Here is a 25,518-nt window from a genome sequence, read left to right as displayed (position 1 = left end):
TTGGTGATAATGCATGTTATTGAAAGTCATGCATCATGGTGTATAGGATTCGATCCAATTTTGGTGTGCTCTGCTCCTATAGTGGGGATTCAGGAGCGGGTAGCTGGTTCCATATGGGAATCAGTGAAGCGTTACTTATGGTGATAGTAATAAATTGTTGTGCTCTGGTCCTATGAAGGGGAATCAGGAGCGAGATAGACATGTGTTGTCCATAATGGTACCACATGCATAAGTCTCACTTTGTGTCGTGAGTTGCATTGTAAACATATACATGCATGTTATTTGTGATTGGGTGTGAGATATTGGTAATGCTGGTTTATGGAATGAATATGTGTTATGATGTATGTTTTCTGTCTTAGCATTTTTTACATTGTTCATTTTGAATGTTTTTTCTCATCCTCTTTGCTCATGTTCTCCATCATGGACATCTTGCAGATACTCAAGAGTGATCATTATTGTTGTGTGTGGAAGGTGGCTTGTTGGAGCTACTCTTTGCTTTTATTTATTCGTTTTGTCATTCATTAGTGGTTTTCTAATGATCTGATCATGTAACATTAGGGACGAGAGTTGTTATGTTTTTGAGTTGATGTTGATTTTGTTGTTTTGAAGTTATTAATTTATTTATGAAGTTGCTATGAAATGTTTTTCCGCTATGTAGTTTCAAATGATTTGATGTGTTTTTGAAGGATTGTCGTTGGTGACACCTTAAATTATCGTGTAAATATTTTCATATAAGTTTCGGGATTTAGAGTGTTACATACTGGAGTTAAGTTAATATCTAGTGTAAGTCTGGTGAAGTTAAGAGAACACATAGTAGAAAAAGGTGCAGATTTAGAAGGAAAATTATTTCAAGTTATAGGAAATAAATCCCATAGACTGTGAGGACTAAAGTAGCCAATTTGGCAAACAAAAATAAATTTTATGTTATCACTCTCTCTTGAAATATTCTCCTTTTATTTATTATACTGTTAACCAAAATATCACACACACAAAACATTTGACAATATCTTATTTTTGCACTAACTTTTTCTTCCTTGAATGGATCAAATATGAAAGTGATAAGGTATTTCTAAACTCTAAAGTCCAAATTATTTTATCTTGTGCTTTAAGCATCAAAGTATATGATGTAATAAAGGACCGCAAAATTTCAAAATAAATATGGGATGCTCTTAAAATCCATCATGAAGGAACCATCAGTCATGTCAATGAAGAAAGAATAGATATACGAGTAAAAAGGTTTGAAACTTTGTAAATTAAAGAAGATGAAAAAATAGATGAAATTTTTGTTAGACTCGCCATCATTGTAAACGATCTCAAATATATTTGAAAGATATATACAACTCGTGAGAGGGTCAGAATTTTTTTTAAATGTCTTCCAAAGATTTGAAGACTTGTGATCATGACCATCCCAAAAGAAAAGGATATAAAGGATTTACGGGTTAAATAACTCATTGGATTGTTACGCGCTCATGAAAAGTTGATATTTTAAGACAACCCACAAAATAAAGGTAAAATGATTGCACTCAAATCCCTCCAAAGCCTATAAATTCGAGGAGAAAGTACTTAATCGCATAATCATGAAATAAAAATTGAGGAGATTACATATCCTCACTCTGAGGACAAATGAGATCTAGCACTAATATCTAGAAGAATTCAACAAATGGTTTTTATGAGAAATCAGAATCGAAGACCATTTTAGAACAAAATGGAAATTTAGAAAAATGAAATAGATAAGAGCAATCTTACATGCTATGGATGCAACAAAATGGGAGACTTCAAAATTGAATATCCTCTAAACAGAAAAAACACAAATATCATTTCCTTTCAAGAATAAATCAATGACGACTTCTTGGGATAACTCTGAAAATTCAAACTCAGAAAGAGAAAATGAAGAAGTAAATGTCTACTTAATGACAAGCTCAGACACTAAGGAGGTAAACATTTAATTGTTGTCATACTAGCAAAACTATGAAAATGTTACTTGATAATCTATTAGAAGGTTAAAAAATATTATCTAAAAATGCTTCTTTTAAAAAGAGCAAATTTTTTAGTTAAAAAGAGAAACTGCAAAAATTGAATGAACATCACCTTGAGACTATTCGAAATTTATATAAACCATACGCTAGTTTGTCTATGCATCAAAAAACTCTAAATGAAAGGATGAAACAACCAAGTGCTGAAAATATTTTTCAAATAGAGAAGGAAATTCAATATCTAGAAAATAAAGTGAAAATTCTATCTCAAGATATTACTACTTTTGTCAAATCTACTTAAACTATTCAAAAAAAAATTAATGAAATCTCAATCAAAAGTATTTGATAAAGTCAAAATAGGTTTTAGAGCCTCAAAAGGTATAAAAAAAGGTATGAAAACATGTTTATTCCTCATACAAGTGAGAAATTAAAGAAAAGCCCATTTTGCAAGAAAACATGACATCTAGAAAAGAATGCTTTCTTACGAATAAAAGAGTAAATCATGATCAAATATGTTCTTACTATAAGAAAACAAATCACCATGAATCAAATTGTTATTTTAAAAGGAAAAGGGAATTCTCTCTAAACCCATAAAATTTAAATCTAATGAAAGTAAAAGGACTTTCAACATAAACCATCAAGGACCCAAGTTATTATGGGTATCTAAAAAACTCCTAATCTCATATGCTGGTATGTCTTCTGACAATCAATAAAAAAGCTTTGGTAATTGGATAATGACTGATCAAGACACATGATAAGAGATAAAGAATGATTCTTATCATTAAAATAAAAAGGATTTAGGATCAATAACATTTGGAAATAATGACAAGGTCAAAATCAAAGGTATTGGAACCATTGGTAAGAATGGTTATGCTTTAATAGAAAATGTTTAATATATTGAAGGTTTAAAATATAACTTACTAAGAATCAATTAATTATGTGAAAATATTTATGAAGTTACCTTTAAACCTAACTTATGCATAGTTAAGAAACCATACTATGAAGAAATCCTCTTCTCTGGATCTAGACAAAAACAAAAATTGGTCACGTAGCCTACTGCCTAGAATTCACCTTTTTTTGAGATGAACAAGTGAGATATCGCGGATTCGAACCCGCTCTCATGCATCTCATGTCCCTACACAACTACTAATTGAGTTGGCTTAATGGAACAAAAAAACTTTACACGTATTATACTTGGATGATCTACCATTAGATTCTTACTTTATAACCATAGATAAAGACAAATGGATATTGCATAGACGAGTTGGTCATATAAGTATGAAAACAATTTCATATTTATCTAAATTAGATCTAGTTAGAGGACTTCCCAAAATTAACTTTGACAACGATAATATATGTGAAGCTTGCACATGGGTAAAACAAGTCAAGAGTAGTTTCCACTCAAAAAATATTGTCTCTACAAACATAACCTCTTAAACTTTTTAACATAGATCTTTTTGGTTCAGTAAAAACTAACAATCATATGGTGGGAAGAGATATGGGTTCATAATTGTAGATGATTTTTTTCCAAATATACATGGGTATTATTTGAAACATAAAGATTATTCTTTTGAAGTTTTTAAAATATTTTGTAAAAATGTTCAAAATGAGAAAAGTTCAAATGTCATTGTTGTAAGCTCAAACATCATTATTGTAAGAAGCGATCATGGTGGAGAATTTGAAAATATTCCCTTTAAATTTTTTTACGAACATGATATTTTTCATAATTCCTCATGTCCTAAAACCCCCTAAACTTAAAGTTTCTCCTAATGGACTTAACTTAAAGCCTCGTCTGAGGGACTCGACTAAAATTCTCTCCTAAGGAACTCAACGTAAAGTATTTCCTAAGAGACTCTACTGAAAGTATCTTCTAAAGGACTTATCTTAAAGTCTCAATTGACAGACTTGACTACCCAAGCCTCGCTTGAGTAGTTCAACTCAAGTCTCTCGTAAGGTACTCAACTTAAAGTCTCGCATGAAGGAGTCGATTGAAAGCATCACCTGAGGGGCTCTCATTTATGATTTTTTGCCTAAGGTACTTGACTACTCAAGTCTCGCCTTAGGGATTTGTCTTTACGAAGTCTCTCCTAAGGGACTCTAGTATCTAAATCTCGTCTAGAAATAAATCACCTTCTGCCTCGATTAAATCATTTTGTCTTTTATAAGACCTCATGCTTGAGGGAATGTGTATTGGGGAAATTTTGCAGGGTTCTAATAAGTAAGGTCCATGATTTTAGGATACAAACCAATTTCCCCGGCATTGGGTGAGCGCCTAACATATGGTGATAGTTTGTCCAAAATGGGGCATAAGGTCGCATGTAACTGGGCGGCAGGCCACTCAATTGGGCTTGGGCCTCCCGATATGGATTCAATTACCCATCCACCATAAGAAATGTAGGTGGTGACATGTCCAAGAGGTAATCGACTAGAGAGATCAGACAAGGAGGAAAACTTCCTTCTCCATGATTCAAAGGAGAACAAGTCTCATCTTCCTATGTTTTAGATGAAGGAGTTAGGGAAAATGTTTTTTGGTTCTCTATCCCATGCCCAATGAGTCTTTATAAATATATGAGTCTTAGGGATGAAATGGGGTCTCAAATTTTTACTTGGAGAAGCAATATACAGAATTTCTCATCTTTCTACACGAGCTAGCCCTAACCATTGTCAAAATACCCTAAACACCATAGACAGCCCTACAAGCACAGTGTTATCCTCATTGTACTTTTGGAAAGTACAAAAATAAATAAAGTTAGAAGGTGGGGATTTCTAGTTTGGACATTTTTGGGGGATTTCAATTAAAAGTATGTATGAATAAAAATTGATTGACCTGCCAATTTTAGGGTTCAATCTCTAATTTCGATTTATTCCTAATTAACTATAGAGTTATTTAAGAAAATTTCAATCAACGTTATACAAATTATGAATTCCTATTACTGGATAAGATATCCTGAAAGATTGCTTCAGTAAAAACTAACAATCATATGGTGGGAAGAGAATGGGTTCATAATTGTAGATGATTTTTTCCAAATCTACATGGGTATTATTTGAAACATAAAGATTATTCTTTTGAAGTTTTTAGAATATTTTGTAAAAATGTTCAAAATGAGAAAAGTTCAAATGTCATTGTTGTAAGCTCAAACATCATTATTGTAAGAAGCGATCATGGTGGAGAAATTGAAAATATTTCCTTTAAATTTTTTTACGAACATGATATTTTTCATAATTCCTCATGTCCTAAAACCCCCTAAACTTAAAGTTTCTCCTAATGGACTTAACTTAAAGCCTTGTCTGAGGGACTCGACTAAAATTCTCTCCTAAGGAACTCAACTTAAAGTATTTCCTAAGAGAATCTACTAAAAGTATCTTCTAAAGGACTTATCTTAAAGTCTCGATTGAAAGACTTGACTACTCAAGCCTCGCTTGAGTAGTTCAACTCAAGTCTCTCCTAAGGTACTCAACTTAAAGTCTCGCATGAAGGACTCGATTGAAAGCATCACCTGAGGGGCTCTCATTTATGAATTTTTGCCTAAGGTACTTGACTACTCAAGTCTCGCCTTAGGGATTTGTCTTTACGAAGTCTCTCCTAAGGGACTCTACTATCTAAATCTCGTCTAGAAATATATCACCTTCTGCCTGGATTAAATCATTTTGTCTTTTATAAGATCTCATGCTTGAGGGAATGTGTATTGGGGAAATTTTACAGGGTTCTAATAAGTAAGGTCCATGATTTTAGGATACAAACCAATTTCCCCGACATTGGGTGAGCGCCTAACATATGGTGATAGTTTGTCCAAAAGGGGGCATAAGGTCGCATGTAACTGGGCGGCAGGCCACTCAATTGGGCTTGGGCCTCCCGATATGGATTCAATTACCCATCCACCATAAGAAATGTAGGTGGTGACATGTCCAAGAGGTAATCGACTAGAGAGATCAGACAAGGAGGAAAACTTCCTTCTCCACGATTCAAAGGAGAACAAGTCTCATCTTCCTATGTTTTAGATGAAGGAGTTAGGGAAAATGTTTTTTGGTTCTCTATCCCATGCCCAATGAGTCTTTATAAATATATGAGTCTTAGGGATGAAAGGGGGTCTCAAATTTTTACTTGGAGAAGCAATATACATAGTTTCTCATCTTTCTACACGAGCTAGCCCTAACCATTGTCAAAATACCCTAAACACCATAGACAGCCCTACAAACACAAGGTTATCCTCATTGTACTTTTGGAAAGTACAAAAATAAATAAAGTTAGAAGGTGGGGCTTTCTAGTTTGGACATTTTTTGGGGATTTCAATTAAAAGTATGTATGAATAAAAATTGATTGACCTGCCAATTTTAGGGTTCAATCTCTAATTTTGATTTATTCCTAATTAACTATAGAGTAATTTAAGAAAATTTCAATCAACGTTATACAAATTATGAATTCCTATTACTGGATAAGGTATCATATTTGACATTGAGCTATAGTTGAACAATCAAGCGTCGCAAAACTATAACTTATCGAATATGCCCTAAGGAACCAAACTTTGTCAAACTAAATCCTATAAATTCTATCGATATTATAATTAAGCATTATAATACAAATAAAATCATATAGGAAAGGAATAATAGTGATGAAATTAAAAAAAATGTAGAAACCTCTAGTCTTAAAGATTGACGAAACAACGGATCGATGCTCAATTTAGTCGAACATGAGAGAAAGCTAAAACGAGTTTTTTTTAAGTATTTTGAGTTCTAGGTATATATTAATGGATAAAGTATCATATTTTTCATTGAGCTATAGTTGAACAATCAAGCGTCACAAAACTATAACATGTCGATTATGCCTTAAGGAACCAAACTTTGTCAAACTAAATCCTATAAATTCTATTGATATTATAATTAAGCATTATAATACAAATAAAATCATATAGGAAAGAAATAATAGTGATGAAATTAAAAATATATATAAAAACCTCAAGTCTTAACAAATTGACAAAACAACAAATTTATGCTCAATTTAGTCGAACATGAAAGAAAGCTAAAACGAGTTTGTTTTAAGTATTTCGATTTCTAGGTTTATTATTTTGTGTTAGTGTTTATACTTTCAAAATAATTTAAAGTAATCTAATAGTTTTGGCTCTGAGACTATCGTACCTAATAACATAAAATGGCTCAAAATAAAATTTTAGCAAGGATTCAAATCTGGTATAAAAACTAAACATTTTGTTGATCATCATTCTAAACTAGCATTTGCAATCAGCATAAAATATTTTTATGTATGTTTTTCTCTAATCTTTCCAAGTCATACTTGTACGTGTCAATTTCGTACTCGTAACTCAAGTTATGATTTGTACAACGAGCAAATATTAAAATGCAATTTATTTTGAAAATTAGTAAAAGATATAAATCAAAATTTAATTATGACTTAAATTTTAAAATATAAAAAAAAGTACAAAATTGGAAAATATGTGTCATAATGCATGATCATTCACTCATCATAAACATTATAAATTCACGCATTTAAAGAACTTCGAGTTGTCACTTTTCTTAAAATATCTTCTATAACATTGTTAAGAGGATTTTGGTTTAAAATTATTTATTATTTTGATAGATTTTGACGAGACACTTGATCTTTCTCATCTTTGTATAATTTTAGGGTTAGTTTCATGGAAGGTAATTAACATGTACAAATTTTTCTATAATCATGTTTCTTTTGTTATAGATTCAAAAGCTTTACTAAAAGTGGAATAATTAAGAAATAATATTGTGCAATGTGGCTAAAAATAAGGAATATATATATATATATATATATATATATATATATATATATATATATATAACAAAGATTTAAAACTGATTGAGAAATTTATTATGCAATCCAAATATACTTTTAGAGGCATACCATTTGCAATTTCAAAAACCTTATACCTTACCTAATAAGAGAAGGACTACATAATAGTTTTAAAAATACACAAACAATTCTTTAATAGGTAGAAATAATGGTCCATGGGTGAACATATATATCTCTCTCTCGATCATTTCACCTTAACCTTCACTTTCCCATCTTGAATTCTTTCAACTCAACTACCAACTACACTATAACATCAACAACTAAAAAACAAAACTAAATATATTTTCTACTCATACAAAATACAATTAATTTTAGTGTAAAAAAATAAAACCCTGAATTAAAAATATAAAAAAAAGAGATAGAAATAAATATTTAAACCTACTTTTTCACTCTGCTCCACTATTTATAAATAAAATTAATGAATGCCTTTTTTATTGGATGACTTAGTCATATATTTATATAAGTATGTCCCTTCCATCACTCTTCGAACTGTAAGCGTATGTAGTGCAGTGTTCATCTCTCATCTTTTTTCTGAGTCAAAGTTTTCATGGCAAAGAGATCTCATACTTCTTCTTCTTCTTCTTCTACCACCATGGTGAAACGTAAACGTAAAAGCATCCCAAGAAACTCACCTCCACAACGAAGCTCCATTTATAGAGGTGTCACAAGGTTATATACATATATTTATATTTATATCCATTCAAATTTTGATTTTATTTATGTTTTTGTGTTCTCTAAAATGGGTTTTATTGTTTTAGACATCGTTGGACAGGTCGATATGAAGCTCATTTGTGGGATAAGAATTGTTGGAATCAATCACAAAGCAAGAAAGGAAGACAAGGTTATTCAATTCTTAATAAATAAATTTTCATATTTTTGATCTCATTCAGTTATTTGATTTGATGTCATTTTTTGTTTTTTGTTTTTGGTTTTTAATAATGGCAATGGAAATCAATGGATGCAGTATATCTAGGTATGATTAATTTGATTTTGAATAAAGAATAAAATTGTTGTTGAGAATTGAAAGTGGATAAAAAGATTAAAATGAGTGGGTTTTTAATTTAGGGGCTTATGATGATGAAGAAGCTGCAGCACGTGCCTATGACTTGGCAGCATTGAAGTATTGGGGCCAAGCCACAATTCTCAACTTTCAAGTAACTTTTCTCATCTTTCATAATTTTGATATATAAATGTTTTGAGTTTGTTTATATATTATATAAATATGTTTTTTTTAGGTATCAAATTATGAAGAGGAGGTGAAAGAAATGGAGGGACAATCAAAAGAAGAATATATTGGATCCTTAAGAAGGTTTAGTTAGTGATAAAATGTTTGAAGAAGATGAGTTTTAATATGATACTTATGAATGAATTTATAATATGCAGAAAAAGCAGTGGATTTTCAAGAGGAGTGTCAAAATACAGAGGTGTGGCAAGGTATGCATACTATTTTCAATGCAAGCATTTGTAATGTTTGAATGATTTTATGGAACGGAGCAGAATGGGGTGGTATGAATTCTATTTCATTTTATTATTTATCATTATATTTCTTTTCCTTCAATTTGAACAGAATGAATAATTTATCTTATTTTGTTCTAAAATTTTCAAATAATAGAATAATTTGTTCCGCTCTACTTCATTCTGCTCCGTTCATTTTATGATATCCACGTATATCGATTGAATGTTGGCAATTTGAAGTTATAGGTTGGGATTGGATTGAGCATAAGCTATAAGCTATAGGGAAGGCTAGGCTATAGTATAGATTAACCCATGATACCCACGTGGTCGGTTAATTGATAAGGAAAGTGTAATAGTAATAAGGTAGAAAAATCAACTCTTACATTACCTACAAATGTATCATAGGTAAACAAATGTAGAAAACATAAAACTATTAAATCATTCTTATAAATTAGTTGTATATCTCAACTATGCTAAGATCAAGCACCTCAACAATCATTTGGAATATTTAAAAATATTATTAAATAATAAATATATATATATATATATATATATATATATATATATATATATATATATATATATATATATATATATATATATATATATATATATATATATATATATATATATATATATATATATATATATATATATATATATATATATATATAATTGCAGGTATATTAGTTAAGGTTGGTATCGTATTATCAAATTATCGCACCAAAGTAGAGAAGAATAAATATATTATTTTATTATTTAGAAATTTAAAAAAAAATAAGACAATTTGATCGAGTGAAAAAAATATAATGACAACTAATAAAATTAAATAAAATTTATATTATTTTATTTCGTTCTACTCCATCTAATTTCAAATAATTTAAATAATTGATATTCCATCATATTTCATACTCTTTTTTAAATATGAAATGATAGAAAAATAATTGAGATAATTGATAAGGAGGTGATTCAAATAGTTGGGAACACAATAAGTTATAAGTCATCTTGTTAAGTCATTGAAGTCGAATTTAATTAAAATATATATAAAGGAAAAAGAAAAATAATTGAAGTATTTTAAATTTTATAAAGAATAAATGATTTTAGATATATAAAAAGTGTAAAAGAAAAATATGTTATAGCTATACAAGAAGAAGAAGAAAAATAAGAAGAGAGAATATATGTGAAAATGAATGATTACCGAAAAGAAAATGTAAATGATTAAGAATTCCATTCCAAAAATTTGGAATTTCTTGTTTCTATAGTCAATTTTGTACCAAAAAGCCTAGTCTGTCTGCCTAAAAAAGATATAGTCAATTAGTGTCTAAAATGAATTTGAAGTACTTTTTTTTGCTGACTTATGTGGTCTAAGAGTTTTATTTTTCTTTTGACTCAATATAGTTCAAGTTCAAGTTTTATTTTTCTTTTGAATAAATGTAGTTCAAGTTTAATTCTAACTATTATTCATCTTAATCTTCTGATATAAAAAAATATATATATTAAAGTTGAAGGTAAATAAAATTTGATTAACTATCATTTCATTTGAAATTTTAATTTAAATACTCTAAAATAATCTTTATTTAATGAAGTCGTTAACTACTAGAGTCGAATTATTTAGTTATTTAAATCATATTTATAAATCAACTAATATTTTATAACTTGAATTAAATCTAACCCATTCTAATATAAATAACTTTGTAAGAGTTGAGTTATTAAAATTTAAATTTTGGATATTAAATTGTGAATAAGATTTTCTTAACTTATAAACATGTGATCTCTCTATTTAATTATAAATATATTTTCTTCTATTGTTATGTCTCAACTATATTTTCTTAAAATATTAATATAATGGTTATTAGTAATTTTTTACTAATAAAAAATATTTTATTTGTTATATTTCTATCTATCTAACTACTATCAATATAATAATTTATTGTTAAAATTGACACAAATTATTATTATTCAAAAAAAATTCAAATTTTGAATTTTTTTGTCAAAATATATAGTGATTATAATTTAATTTTTTAAAAATAAATAAGTAAGATATCATGTGTTTGTGTTTGAATCTGAATGATGTATGGTGTCTCTACACATTTGATATCTACTAAAATGTTGGGAGAAAGAACAAAGTGATAAGTATACAAAACAAATGCATTAAATATAGATTTGATAAAATTAATGTTGAATGTTATCATTTCTCTATGCAAGTTAGTGGATGACAAATGGGTAGCCACCGCCATTATGGTCCATACCATTCCTATTGACATTTACATATCCCCATCCATATATTTAATTTTGAGTAATTAATTTGGTGGCAAATCCTCTTACTTTTTATTTTTATTTTTATTTTTAAAATATTTAGACACCACCACAATGGAAGATGGGAAGCTCGAATTGGCAGAGTCTTTGGCAACAAATACTTATACCTTGGAACTTATGGTAATTATTTTCATTGTGTATCATTTTATATATTTTTTATTGGATTTTTTTTTATTGAATATTTCATCTAATAAGACCCTCGTCTAATATATATTTTTATTGAATATTTCATCTAATAAAGAATACCAATACTAGTATATTAAAACAAATATTACAAAGAGTGAGACACGCATTAATTTGGACGGAAAATGGTTTTAGAAAAACCAAACAAAGGAAAAGTCATTTTCATGAATTTTGGGGTATCACTCTTTCCTATTCTTATGGACATAGGTGTATGGCTTTACATATTTAAATTTATTTGCATTTAAGAGTCTCATGTGTCCTTATGACACGTGGAAGCAAAATCTAAAAAAAAAAAAATCTATAATAATTTTAAAATATTTAGTCAATTTTCCACACTTATAATCATTATAAAATATACTAATACAAACAAAAAATTTGTAAGTTCATAAAGAGTTGCCCATATCCTAAATATTGGAGATTTTAAAAAAATATCAAAATAAATATTAAGTATATGAATCATTTCTGTTCTATTATAAATTTAATATTTCGCCTATTAAAGTATACTAAATAACACAAACTCTCCTCTCAATATTTCAAGATATTAAATATATGATATGGATTAGTATTATAAACTTAATATTTTATTTATTAATAAACCATAGTTTATGTATATTTGAATCAAACACTTAAATTTTGACTCGCAATTGAAGCCATCATCTAAATTTGTTACTCTCATATATATATATATAAATAAAAAAGTAGAGGGAATCTACTTGAACGGTGCCTGCCTTGAAATGCCAACAAGATAAGTACCTACTACATTTTCAAAATGGTCCCACATTACATACTCAAAAAAAATATAGTAGTAGGATAATGTAAAGGTCAAAATATCATGCAATCAAATCTAGTAGGTTTTCTAATATTGATCACCAAACTTCAACTACTTAGCAAACCTATTTATTTTTTATACTATGATCCTATCACTCATTTACTCTATCTTTTAATTTATTACATTAATTGGGGGGAAATTGCACTAAATATTTTCTACTATTTTTCTCCCACTTCTTTTGACTCAATTTACTAATGTGTTTATATGGAACAGCTACACAAGAAGAAGCAGCCATAGCATATGACATGGCAGCAATAGAATACAGAGGACTTAACGCCGTTACAAATTTTGATCTAAGCCGTTATATCAATAACGATAACAACAACAATCATAATCAGAACCCTAGCAATAATAATCAAGAGCTGGATCTTAATCAAGAAATCGTTGAAGGTGGTGACACGTCAACAACATCTTCAGCCGTTGATTTTATCATAAACTCGTCAAAATTCAAAGAAATGTTAGAAAATACCACGTCGTCGTCATCGGTGGAAGATAGTTACACTCCACCGCTTGTTGAGTCAATTCCGCCGCATCGGAATTTTCCTGAAGATATTCAAACAATCTTTGAAACGCAATATTCAAGTATCTACAATGAGAATGATGATGACTTGATATTTGGGGACTTGACCTCAATTGATGCACCAATTTTTCATTATGGACTTGATGCTTGATTACAGCGAGGAATTATGTACAAGGTTCATCAACCAAAAAAAAAAATATAGAATGGGAGATTCTTTAAAGAGAAAAGAATAATTTGTTAATTCGAGTAATTGTTTTACAGCATTTAGTAAGATGGCATGTAAGGGTTTTATATTAACAATTTAGTTTTGTTATTTGTAAGTCCTAGTCTATTTATTAGCTTTTATTTTATTTAAATGGAACTTTCATTTTATAAATATATTAATTGCCTGCCTTTCAGATAACTTTCATTTTTGTTAATTAATCATCGTTAAGGGGTTTTACACCAGTAACTTGGCACTAGTAGTAGTACTATTTTTCCTAGTTTAATTTTAAAAATATGTTGATATTGGTAAAAAAAAAAAAAAGGATTTGAATAACAATTATTGTTAAAAGGAAAAGCAATGGAAAAAAATTTAGACAAACTTCAAAAAGACAATAGAATTTCTCATAGATCTTGATACTTGTAACGACAAATCGAGTTTGCTATAAAATCCTTTAACATGCTAAAAGATCTTGATACAACGCACATATTTTGTTTATTTATTAATTATGCATCCTTGTAAAGTATGGTTAATTAATAGAGATATTTTGTTTATTTATTAATCCTGCCTACTTGTAAGACTAGAATGAGTAGGTTCAAAATTAAAAGAGGCATTTCTTGTTTTATTTTGAATTCAGTCATTCAAGTTTCTTTTGCTTCAAACAGAATCACATTATTTTGAAAATGTACGTTGCTAGTAAAAGAGACATCATTTGGCCTGAATAAGTGCTATGAAATAACCATGAAAATAACAATCCTTTCAGTAGCAATATATATTTCAAAAAGAAACCATCTATCAAAATCAAGGAACATGGAAGTAAAAGTATACTTCGATACATATTCAGCTAATAAATTATGAGAGCCGAGATAGCAATAAACTTAATATGTGGCCTCATTATTCTCTCACATGTGAAACCATGACCGTAAACTTGAGTAATAAGCAGATTCACCCACTAAAATCATACCAAAACTGGTCATGAGCAACATCACTAAATGTCAAGGAAACATATACAAATGCATCAACCAACATATGCTCTGCCTGCAGCAAACTCTTCTATCCATTCAGAAAAAGGACTATCTTATATGTCAATGCATCAAATAAATTAAAACTGGGAAGCTCAATTTGTTGCGCTGCACATTGGCAAAAGAGCACACTGCAACAATAGAAAACAGAGTTAGATTTCAATTGCTGCAAAAGGTAGTGTTCCGGGAGCAAAATAGCAAAAATGCAAAAACAAACAAACCTTGCCTTTTGAGTAAAACTCAGTCATCCAGGTAATAATAGGAACCAGCGTGTTTTTGCTCTCTATCCTTGGTTGAATCAAGTTTGTTGATCCTTGGGCGGAAATTAGTTGGGTCTCTTCTAAATGTGATATCAAGATGCTGCAACAGTGATGATTACATTAGACAATCATACAAACAAATACCACAACATAATTTTTGTTTTTCTGAATACATTATACTTTAACTTTTTTGAAGTAAAAGAAATGTTGAAAAATAGTGACACTTACGGATAAGAAAAGATTCATCCCAGTCAGCAGTGATTGTGGACAATTTGCCTGACAATCAATTGAAGGTTGACCCTCATAGACAATAACTCTGTCAGCAAGATAAGTTGCCATGATGAAATCATGCTCGACCACAAAGGCTGTTTTCTTTGCATGAAGAATAAACCTTTTGATGACTTTCGCAGCAACAATACGTTGTTCAGAATCAAGATATGCACTTGGTTCATCTATCAGATAAATATCTGCAGGCTGTTGTGTCAAGAGGATAGCAACCGATCAGAAAACTATAAATGCTATTTAGTTTGAAATGAATAGGATTGTACATCTCAAGTAGGAAAACAAACACACAACAAAGCCAAGAGATATAGTTTCAAAAATCTTGTCGCAATGTCAGCACAAATAGAAGTGTATAGGCTACTGTAGTACTAGTAGTACAGTTATGGATCAGGATTGAATTAGTATTTACATTGAATTAAAATGTATACACTTCAAGAGATAAAAAATAACTGTCTCAGCGAATCCAAAAACTTGACACTGCATTTAACTTGTATTGGTTGTATGGAATGAAATCCAGCTGACATCACCAACATGGATTTGGCTTCTCAAAAGTGAGAAGTAGAACTCAATATTAGAGCATATTAGGAATTAATATACATGTATCTCTTGATGAGTTAGCTAGCTAGGTTCTAGTTATTAAGTTGCAACTAACTCAGTGCTGAGCTTTCACAATAACTCAGCATCAGCAGCACATCAGTATTTCTATAAATACTGCTTGATTTGATGTAACTAACATCACTAATTCTGTTACATTCAATGCAACAGATTCATTCCTTTCTCTCAATTATGCCCTCTTTCTCTTTTTCTAATAGTCAACCATAGACAAAATATTGAACAGTTGATGCATATCTATAACAAATCAAAGATTTCACAAGGATAAAATCCTTTGATTTTGTCATCATTCAAAAGTAAATTGCTCACTCTGAAAGGAAATTATAAAGGAAACACTGGCATAAAGGAAACAATGAGGCTATTCAAAAAATTAAGAAGGAAATAAAAAACAGAACAGACACTAGAGTTAAGGTGCACAAGCAATCTTCTGCAGTTCTCAAGGATGAAACTTAAAATACCTTTCCAAGACAAAGGCATAGGGCAACTCTTTGCAATTCTCCACCAGAAAGATTCACAACTTCTTGGTCCATCAACTGTTCGATAAGTAGGGGTTTCATCACATCTGACATAAATTGGGGATGCGTATATGCATCACGGATTTTTTGATGTAGCAGGTGTCTAACAGTTGATTGGAACTTAGGGCTAATTTTCTGAGGTTTGTATGAAACATTGAACTCAGGCATCTCCACCTCAGATCCACCTTCTACAACGTCAGGTTTCAATAAACCAGCCTGGACAAAAGGAGAAGGTGAATAGACATGATAAAAACTATGCAGTATTGCAGTTTGGTAAATAAAAATAAATAAAAGTATACCAGCATTCGAATGAATGTAGTCTTTCCGGTCCCATTCTCACCAAGCATCACAACAATCTGAGAATCCGTAAATTCTCCTTCAACTACACGAAGCCTGAAATTGCCTTGAGTTTTGGTCATGGTTGGGTATTTGTATCGAGCATATGTTTGAGCCTCTTCGGCAGTTTCCTGAGGAGTTTCTGCAACCTAGACACAAAATAAAGCAAGGTAAATTTGATAAATTTGGTATTTTATTTTAAAAAGAAAAAATAGAGAACAGAAATTTTGAGTAACACAAATTAAACCCCATATCTAATTTATTAGAGTATTTTCATTTTCAGGTTGAAAGTCTTAACATAAAACAATATAAAAGGTCGAATAAAAACTACACTGTAGGTTCTTTCATTAAATTCTAAATAAGTGACTTATATGCTCTTATTAGCCCGTAAGTCTTTTATAATTTATGATTGATTAACTTCTTGAAAACTTGGACAAACTACAATATCCAATGAAAAGACGATATAATATCGCTCAATAAGTTCCTATACATCATTTAAGTTTTAAATAAAAAAATATAATGGCAAGTGATTGGGAGGTTATTTAGAAGAAAAACTAGGAAAGTTCTAAACTATAAAGACCTAAATAAAAATCCTAACATACTATAAGGACTTGGGAATACAAATTAAGCTAATACAAATGATGCAACACAGAAGGAAATATTTGCTGTGTTTATTTGAATAAAGAATTTGCTGAATATATTTAGAAACTAATTACTTTCAGCACTACTTTACTCAATTCTATTTTTGAAATGTAAAAACAAACACCACTGAATAAATCTCAGTGCCGAAATTCACTTTTACACCAAAATGGCTTTAAATTCTGTAAATGGGAGGTGGGAGATAGATTATATAAATACCTTGAAGGTAAGAGAGTCCTCCCGAAACCTAAGATTTTCTGTTGGAACAAAGCCAGACAAGAAGATATTAATTCCTTCTCTGACTGAAAAAGGAAGTGTTACAACTCCATAAGCACCAGGCTTGCCATACAAACAGCAAATAAAGTCTGATAAGTAGTCCAAGACACTAAGATCGTGCTCAACAACAATTACATAGCTGAAAAAAAGACAAATTGCAAATAAAATAAAGATTTATCTTGACCGGAAATCAAGGAGTACACATAATGATGTTAACAATACTTAAAGTCGAAATTAACTGAGAAATAAACAAACCTATTAGGCCTTAGTAATGAACGAACAACTTGTGCAGCTTTCAGCCTCTGTTTCACATCAAGATAACTGGAAGGTTCGTCAAACATGTATATCTCAGCATTTTGGATGGCAACAACCGCAATCGCAAACCTTTGGAGCTCACCCCCTGAAAGATCACCAACATTACGATCTATAACTTGATTAAGTTCAAGATCAGCACAGAGCTCTTCCTTCATATCTCTTTCATTTTTTTGGTCTAGCACTTGCCCTACATTCCCTTGCACTGCTTTTGGAATGTGATCAACATACTGAGGCTTGATGATAGCCTGTATAATAATATATTGAAATAAGCACAATTAGAAGACGGAAAAAAAATTCAGTGACGCGCTATCTTATAAAAACAAATTACAACAGCTCAATTTAAATTAATGAACATTCAGAAAACTGTAAGCGCAACATATGCTGGGCTATCAAGTAAAGATAAAAATGTTTTTAAAAAATAAGGGATTCTGAAGTGATTGTTATAATGCTACATTTACTTCTAGTACAGAATCAGTACTGAAACATGAAATCATATATACTCCTTATATAAGACCCTCTAGTAAGATTTTATTGTCCCTCTTCAAATTTCACAAGATGCATTAATTATTATTTTCCACAAAAAAAAAATACCCCCAGTTAAATAAAAAGAATTAAAAGACCAGCCATTTAGGCAAGAGAATGTACATTATTGACAAATTCAATTAATGTAAAAACTAGTTTTATTAATTCTTGTGTTTGGACCAATATGGTCTTACATGCAGGGACAGAAGTAGTAACTAACTACAGATTTCAAAGCTTCCAATCAATTTTTGTATTCTCTATAATAAGGTCTTCCAATCTGTAATACTGAATTACTTTGATGATATGGTTAATAATAATTCTTGTGTTTTGACCGATATGATGGTCTTACATACAGGGACAGAGGTAGTAACTAACTACAGATTTCAAAGCTTCTAAACAATGTTTCTATTCTCTATAATAAGGTCTTCCAATCTGTAATACTGAAGTACTTTGATGACATGGTTAATAATAAACTAACAGTATCAAAGGTGCATTTGGATTTTTCCCAGGTCTGCAAACATTATCTAAGTTGTAGTATCTTACCAGACACCTACTAGTAGTTACTTCTACATAGCAATGCCACAGATACAACATATTCCAGTCAATGTCAACATGATAAACAATGAATTTGTGTACCCCTTCTCATTTAAAGAAATTCTCCGGAAGGTTCATAATCATTAATAAAAAGTCTGGTTAAAGAATATAAAGAATACAGAAAAACTAATTTGTAACAGAAAAAATTACAGGTTAGAGAAACACATAATCACTGTTTCATACAGCCACCAAGTCAAAATCATTAAGATATCCCTGCACATATAAATAATGATGTTGAATAAGGACATAGACATCACCTTCAAATCATCCTCTAGAATGCGAGTAAAGTAATTCTGCAATTCAGATCCTCGAAAATAGGTCAAAATTTCCTGCCAATCAGGGGGATTCTACAAACAAAAAGCTAAGTTAAAATGAATGCAGTAAAACCTAACAAGTGTCTGTCCATATTAAAAATAAAAATAAAAACTAATTAGGTTCTTACAGTGAAACGACCCAAGTTTGGCTTCAACTTTCCAGCCAAAACTTTGAGGGCGGTGGACTTCCCAATTCCATTTGTCCCAACCAAACCAAGCACTTGCCCCGGCCTAGGAACCGGCAACCTACAATTACAACTCTTTCAATAAAAAAAACAAAGAAAAACATACTAACGCGGACTTCTCAGGAAAACGAGCTGAATTACACACCTGTGAAGCTTAAAAGTATTAGGACCATATCTGTGAGTGGTGTCTTTGTCCAAATCCTTAGGTAAGTTGATAATCTGGATAGCTTCAAAAGGACATTTCTACACCAATGCATAACCAACAAACAAACAAGCTCATCAATCTAAACCCCAAACTCATCATCAACAAACAAAGTAAACAGCAAGATAATGGAATCTTCAATACCTTAACACAAATACCACATCCAATGCACAATTCCTCGGATATGTAAGCAATCTTTGATTGAGAAGTAACCTCAATACACAATCTACCTGTAATTTCACGGATAATTACTCAGATCATCGAAATTCGACACAGGTCCAGAAAATTACAACAGCAAAAAACTGAATCTAAGGTTGAAGTGAAAAAATGGATCTTACCGGTTCTGACGACAGGGCAACTCTTCTTACACTCCTGACGACACTTTTTGGGCTTGCATCTGTCGTTGCTGACGATGGCAATACGCGTCAATCGATCTGACATGGTTCCCTACACCACCTTAATCGATGATTACACGAAGGTGGAGATTGGGTGGGAGAGAGAAAAGCGTGTGCTTGAAACGCTCAAGCAGAAGGAGGTTTCAAAAAGGGGAAAAGGAAGGATAAAGAAAAAGCAAAGCTAGGGTTCCTTGCTTCAATTTGCCACTGGAATCGGGTTTGTGGGTCGGATTATCCAATTTACACTGATCTTTTATATCTTACTATTGTGTTGGGCTTGTTAACATCTGGGTTTATACAATAAACATTATTTTATATATATATCAATTAAATTTTTAAATTAGTAATAATTAGACTATTGCAAAGTATGAGTCTATTATAAGTTGAAATATTTTATATTTAAATATTATTTAATTATTAATATTTTAATAATTATTATATATTAGTTATATTAATTTTTATTAAATTAAGATATTTAATTTATTTAGTGATCAAATAAAGTTAATTAAAATTTTTTTAATGAGGAAATTCCATAAAATAAAAGTAAGATAACAAGATATAAAGGGGAATCAAACTAAGATCTTTAATAAATAAAAAGTTTACGTCTAAAGATACTAGATTTGTTTAGCAAGTCATTAGTTTATATCTTACTATGAACAAAAGTAAACCAGATGAAAGAAGTATAAGTAATACCAATATTTGCAAGAGTATACGTATAAGTATTGTCTTTATCCACTCGTAAATGACTTTTTACTAGTAGAAGCGACAAACTCTTAGCGACAACGTTCGTCTCTATCCACTTTATGAAGTAGTCGACTCCCGCAATCAGAAAATTCAATTGCTTGGGTGCTAGAGGAAATGAGCATATGTCTATCTCACTAGTAAAAAGGTCAGGACGGTGTCATGTAGTGAAAAAGCTATTCGGGAGCGTGATGCAGGGCAGCATGTCTTTGACATTGGTCACACTTTTTAACAAAATACACATTTTCTTTTAACAAGGTGGGCCAATAGTAACCTTCCCTAAGTAGTTTATGGGCGACAGCCTTGTCACCAATGTGGTTGTCATATGTCGCTTGGCGAACTTTAGCAAAGACAAGAGTAATTGCATACTTCCCTGTACATCGTAGCATTATGGAGGCTTTTCTCATCTTGTAGAGTTTTCCCGACATAAGGGTATATTTAGCACCTTGCTTCTGAATTTTCTTCGCCTCCCTCTTTTTGGGGGGGAGTTTGTCTTCCTATAAATAATGCATTATGGGTGATATCCAACTTGAGTCTAGGGAGGTTTCCATGGTGTATATTTCATCTGCCTCAATGTTAGGGGCAACGAGAGTCTCTTGTATCAGTGTCCTATTATATCTCTCTGCCTTCGTGCCGTAGAGTTTAGATATAAGGTTTGCTCTGAAGTTCTACTCCCCGGGCACATACTTTACTTCAAAAGACTTGAAGTGCGTTGACAAATCACGCACCTTGTAGAGATAGTTTATGACTCGAGGCTCTTTTGCTTGGTACTCCCTATCCATTTGGTTGGCGACAAACTAGGAATCATTTTTTCTCTTTAGCTTTTAAGCATCCATTATAGGTCGATGACCATATCGGATATAAGATCTTCATACTCAACTTTGTTGTTACTAGCCACGAATTAAAATTTCAATGATTTCTTAATTAATATATTACCTAATCATTTTATAACTATCTTGGCGCTACTCCCTTTGATGTTTGAGGCATGGTTAAGTAACAACGTCCACTCTACGGTGCCTCTTTGTCAAATAGGGAGCTAAATTTCGAAAAAATATATTTTCGAACGTGTGACTTGACACTTCTACTGCCTAAGACACCATTTTTTATGTTATATTTGGCTTCTTGATGACTTGTCGGACATGATGGTTAGTTTTTCCAAGCATTCTATGGCCTTAGAAATAGTGACAAAGCTTCCTCTTCGTGATGACTACTACCGAAGCTAGCTTTTTGAAATTCTGATAGTTGGCCCCGACACCTTTGAACACTTTACTTATGAAATACACTTATCGCTCTTTCTTGTTTGTCTCCTGGACAAGCACCATGCTCATCATTTGGTCCATGACTGAAAGGTAGAAAAGCTATGATTACCCCTCTTGTGGGATAGTAGGGATATACGACAATGTGAGAAAAGTTTATATTCTTGGTAACACCTTCTCGCATTACCCTATCCACTCGAACTTCTCCTTCTTTCTTAGGGCAGCGAAGAAAAGAAAGGCATCATCGCCCGCACAAGAGAGGAAACGAGATAAAGTTGTGAGGCGACCCGTTAGCTGTTACACTTATCTAATATTAGTGGGGCTTCTCATGTCGATGACAACTTGACACTTATCTGGATTTGCTTTGATGCCTATCTTTGTCAACATAAACTCAATGGACTTTCTCGCTTGCACCCCAAAGAAGCACACAAATTATTTTAAAAATTGTATGGCACAGCGAAAGTGACCCATATCGAATCGTCTAACCGAATTATTATCGAAAAACTCGGATATGCGTATATTGAATCAAAGTGATTATAATGACAACAAATTAATCACAAACACTTGAATATAATACTAAAAGTAGAGATTGTTTCCAGTGACAAAATACACATAAATACTATTGAGACAGATTATTGAACACCTTGTGTGCAATCAATTTCGTTTAGAAAATTGTATAGTTTTGTAGATCTTTAAATCCAATCAAAATTTAAAGGATTGTGATCAACTCAACAAAACCTTTTTCAAGTGGTTTTCATAAGGATTAACTAAACGTATTGATTGCACAATCGATGAATTCAATAATTTGCAAGTGAAAAATAGAGAGAGAGAGAGAGAGAGAGAGAGAGAGAGAGAGAGAGAGAGGGAGAGAGAGAGAGAGAGAGAGAGAGAGAGAAGAGAGAGAGAGAGAGAGAGAGAGAGAGAGAGAGAGAGAGAGAGTACATAAGGAATTTTTAGGGCGTTCCCTAATTGACCTCGTTATGGATATGTCCGCCCTTAATTCAAACTCGAATTGAGATAATGTAATTAACCTTACTTCGCAAAAGTAGAATATAAGATAAATGTAGAAATTTAACCCTATAAACCCTAAGTCTGATGTTGATTCTAACACTTTATCTTCCTTTGATCTAAGTTTCATCAACTAACCCAATAATACTAATTTGATTCACAATCTCACGCTACTCCTTTGCAAGAACCTTTTGTTTTTCAAAGCTTTCACTCGATCGAATCCAAATTGTTAATTGTTGTAACATAAGATTTCCCAATATGATCCATCGTCCCACATTACTCCTTTGCAAGAACCTTCCATTTTTCAAAGTTTTCACTCAATAAGATCCAAACTGCGTAACCTTTTCCAAAACCTTCAATTCTCTAATCGATCTTGAAGGGAAACCCCACATTGGTTTTCGTATTTGAAACCCTTAAAGATATCAACCCAATTTACAATTCAATTAACCTAAATTAGGCATTATCGACCGACTTTATATGGCACCCAAACAAAGAATGATTATGTGTAGTTTGCTTGTGTGTATGCATATAATGAGGTTGAAGTTGACGAGAACACTTTGAAATCCCGGTTTCATGTAGGTTTACTCTATAATCTTACTAGAAATGATGCATGCGTGAAGTATATATGTGTGTGCAAGTTGGAGGCAAAAAGGAACACAAAAGATTTGAAAAGGAATGCAAATTTTAAATATTTTTAATGCACGTGTCGACATATGTAAGTCATGTGTCGACCTGTTCGATGCATGTGTCGACCTGTATAAGTCATATGTCGACTTGTATAGGTCAGTAGAGGCCTTACATCTAAAATAGGCTACATGCTTTAAAAATGAGGTACATGTGTCGACTTGTAACTCGTATGTATCGACACATATGAACATTTTGCTTCCATGTGTCTACCTATAGCAAAACTTGTTTTGATGCTTCCTAATGCTAAAATGCACATTAAGACTCGGAGTTCAATATACATAAATGCTAAAGTATCATAGTTTTGAAGTCAGACAAAATACTTCTAGCGGAAAGTTGCACTCACAGTCTTTACTATCATGTTGTTGACTTGGACTTCTAATTTCTTCCATATCTAATGAGAGAATATGGCATGTCTTCTTGGGTGTGCCAATGGGATCAATTTTAATTTGGTTATACACCGAATAGGCATCCATTAAACTCAACATCTAGTAGCCCGAGCACCCATCAATCAGACGATTAATATCCGACAAGGGTCATGGGTCCTCCGAGATAGGTTGTATTAAGGTCGGTGAGATATATGCACATGCACCACCTAATTGTTGCTTTCTTCATCATAAAAACATTGGTTATCCAGGTTGGGTTTTGTCTTTGTGATGAAACCGACATTTGCTAGCTTCTATACTTCCTCGTCGATGACGACTATCTTTTCTTTGCCAACTTTCCACTTTCTTTGAGACACCGATCTCACAGAAAGCTCGACAACGAGGCGATGGCACGCCACTCTAGTATTTATGTTTGACATATCATATGGAGTCCAAGCAAACAAGTTGATGTTTCTTTTGAGTTAGTCGACTAGTTTGAACTCTCTTCTTCACAAAAGGAGGTGCCTATCTTTGTTACATGGTGAACCAAAAGACCTATATGAACCTCCTTAAGATCTTATGTGGATTTGATCCTTTCATTTTCCATACCCAAAATGGGATCCAGCATGTGGTGTCTGTGTCTTATGCTTTGGGAAAGGGGTTGCCTCGTCGGGGACATCTTCACCCTTTATTGTCAAGCTATAGTGGTAACACTCTTGGGTGTTTTCTTTGTCTCCTAGGACCGTCCCTACTCTCCTACTGGGTATCAATTATTTCAGAACCAGGTATATGGCGGATATAATCATCCTTAACAAGTTAATGGTTGGCCTGCTAAGGATGATGTTATAGGCGATAAAACGTCCACCACCAGATAATTGACTTCAATCGCCTTGGGGTTTGAACCAATGTTGCAGGTTGTTTCTAGGGTTATGTGACATTTTACTTGTACCTGCTCGTATAACAAGCCTATCAGTGAACCCTAAAACGTCTTTATGCTAAACTGTAGCTTTTGGAAGGTGCTTAAGAATAAGATGTCAAGTGAGCTTCCTGGGTCTATCAAGAATCCCTTGCTATCACAATTACCATATTGCCCAGTGATGACCACGAGGTCGTTGTCCTGAGGGTGAACTCCGATGGCGTCAATGTTAGAGAAAACAAGTTTTTCCTTTGGTCATCTCAATGTGGCTTTGGATAGGCCTGGGGATATCACGTTCGCAGTTAACACCTGTTTGACCTATTTCCTTTGGGAGGAGATGGAATATCATATGCTGGTGAAACCTCTAACAATGGTGTTAACCACAAATCTTAGATCTTTCTTGGCTATTTTTGGGAGAAGGTAATAAAAATGGTTGTGATAATGGAAAGTGTGGCTCATATCTGTTTTACCGTGTCCCTATGTTGGTAGGGTGACTAGAGGCTTTAGGGATTTTCGGTGGTTTTAGGGCAAGCTCACAGTGGTGAGTGACCAAATTTTAAGGTGATTTTGGCGTGGAGAGAGAAAGCTCGTATGAGGTGAGAAGCTTTGTTTCTTATGTGGTGTTTTATGTGTATATTGAATTCTCATTCATCGTTACAGGGATAAGATATTTATAAAGTCCAATGGGCCTGCACTTAGGGTTTCTTGAGAATGACAATCGCCCATCTAGTCATGGTAGTGTATCGTTGAATCCTTATTTACTATGAAGAC

At 32.0% G+C, this 25,518-nt stretch overlaps 2 protein-coding genes across 2 annotated transcripts; one reads left to right on the top strand and one right to left on the bottom strand.

Moving 5' to 3' along the window:
- The first annotated feature begins 8,253 nt into the window (after nucleotides 1–8,253).
- LOC127107211 (AP2-like ethylene-responsive transcription factor At1g16060) lies at nucleotides 8,254–13,509 on the top strand. Its single transcript, XM_051044507.1, has 8 exons — nucleotides 8,254–8,472; nucleotides 8,562–8,644; nucleotides 8,768–8,776; nucleotides 8,869–8,957; nucleotides 9,039–9,112; nucleotides 9,187–9,237; nucleotides 11,618–11,694; nucleotides 12,800–13,509. The coding sequence occupies exons 1-8, from the start codon at nucleotides 8,351–8,353 to the stop codon at nucleotides 13,255–13,257; spliced, it is 963 nt and encodes a 320-aa protein (XP_050900464.1). The 5' UTR covers nucleotides 8,254–8,350; the 3' UTR covers nucleotides 13,258–13,509.
- A 535-nt stretch (nucleotides 13,510–14,044) lies between these two features.
- On the bottom strand, nucleotides 14,045–20,016 carry LOC127107210 (ABC transporter E family member 2). The gene is made up of 12 exons (XM_051044506.1): nucleotides 19,721–20,016; nucleotides 19,527–19,612; nucleotides 19,326–19,423; nucleotides 19,124–19,241; nucleotides 18,939–19,028; nucleotides 17,506–17,810; nucleotides 17,194–17,389; nucleotides 16,299–16,484; nucleotides 15,943–16,215; nucleotides 14,819–15,064; nucleotides 14,552–14,690; nucleotides 14,045–14,461 (listed from the first exon to the last, which is right to left on the bottom strand). The coding sequence occupies exons 1-11, from the start codon at nucleotides 19,821–19,823 to the stop codon at nucleotides 14,571–14,573; spliced, it is 1,821 nt and encodes a 606-aa protein (XP_050900463.1). The 5' UTR covers nucleotides 19,824–20,016; the 3' UTR covers nucleotides 14,045–14,461; nucleotides 14,552–14,570.
- Nucleotides 20,017–25,518: the final 5,502 nt, after the last annotated feature.

The sequence above is a fragment of the Lathyrus oleraceus genome, chromosome 7 (assembly GCF_024323335.1).
Source record: "Lathyrus oleraceus cultivar Zhongwan6 chromosome 7, CAAS_Psat_ZW6_1.0, whole genome shotgun sequence".
Classification (NCBI taxonomy): Eukaryota; Viridiplantae; Streptophyta; class Magnoliopsida; order Fabales; family Fabaceae; genus Lathyrus; species Lathyrus oleraceus.
Note: the sequence above shows the minus strand (reverse complement) of the source record. Positions and strands in the feature narration are given on the sequence as shown.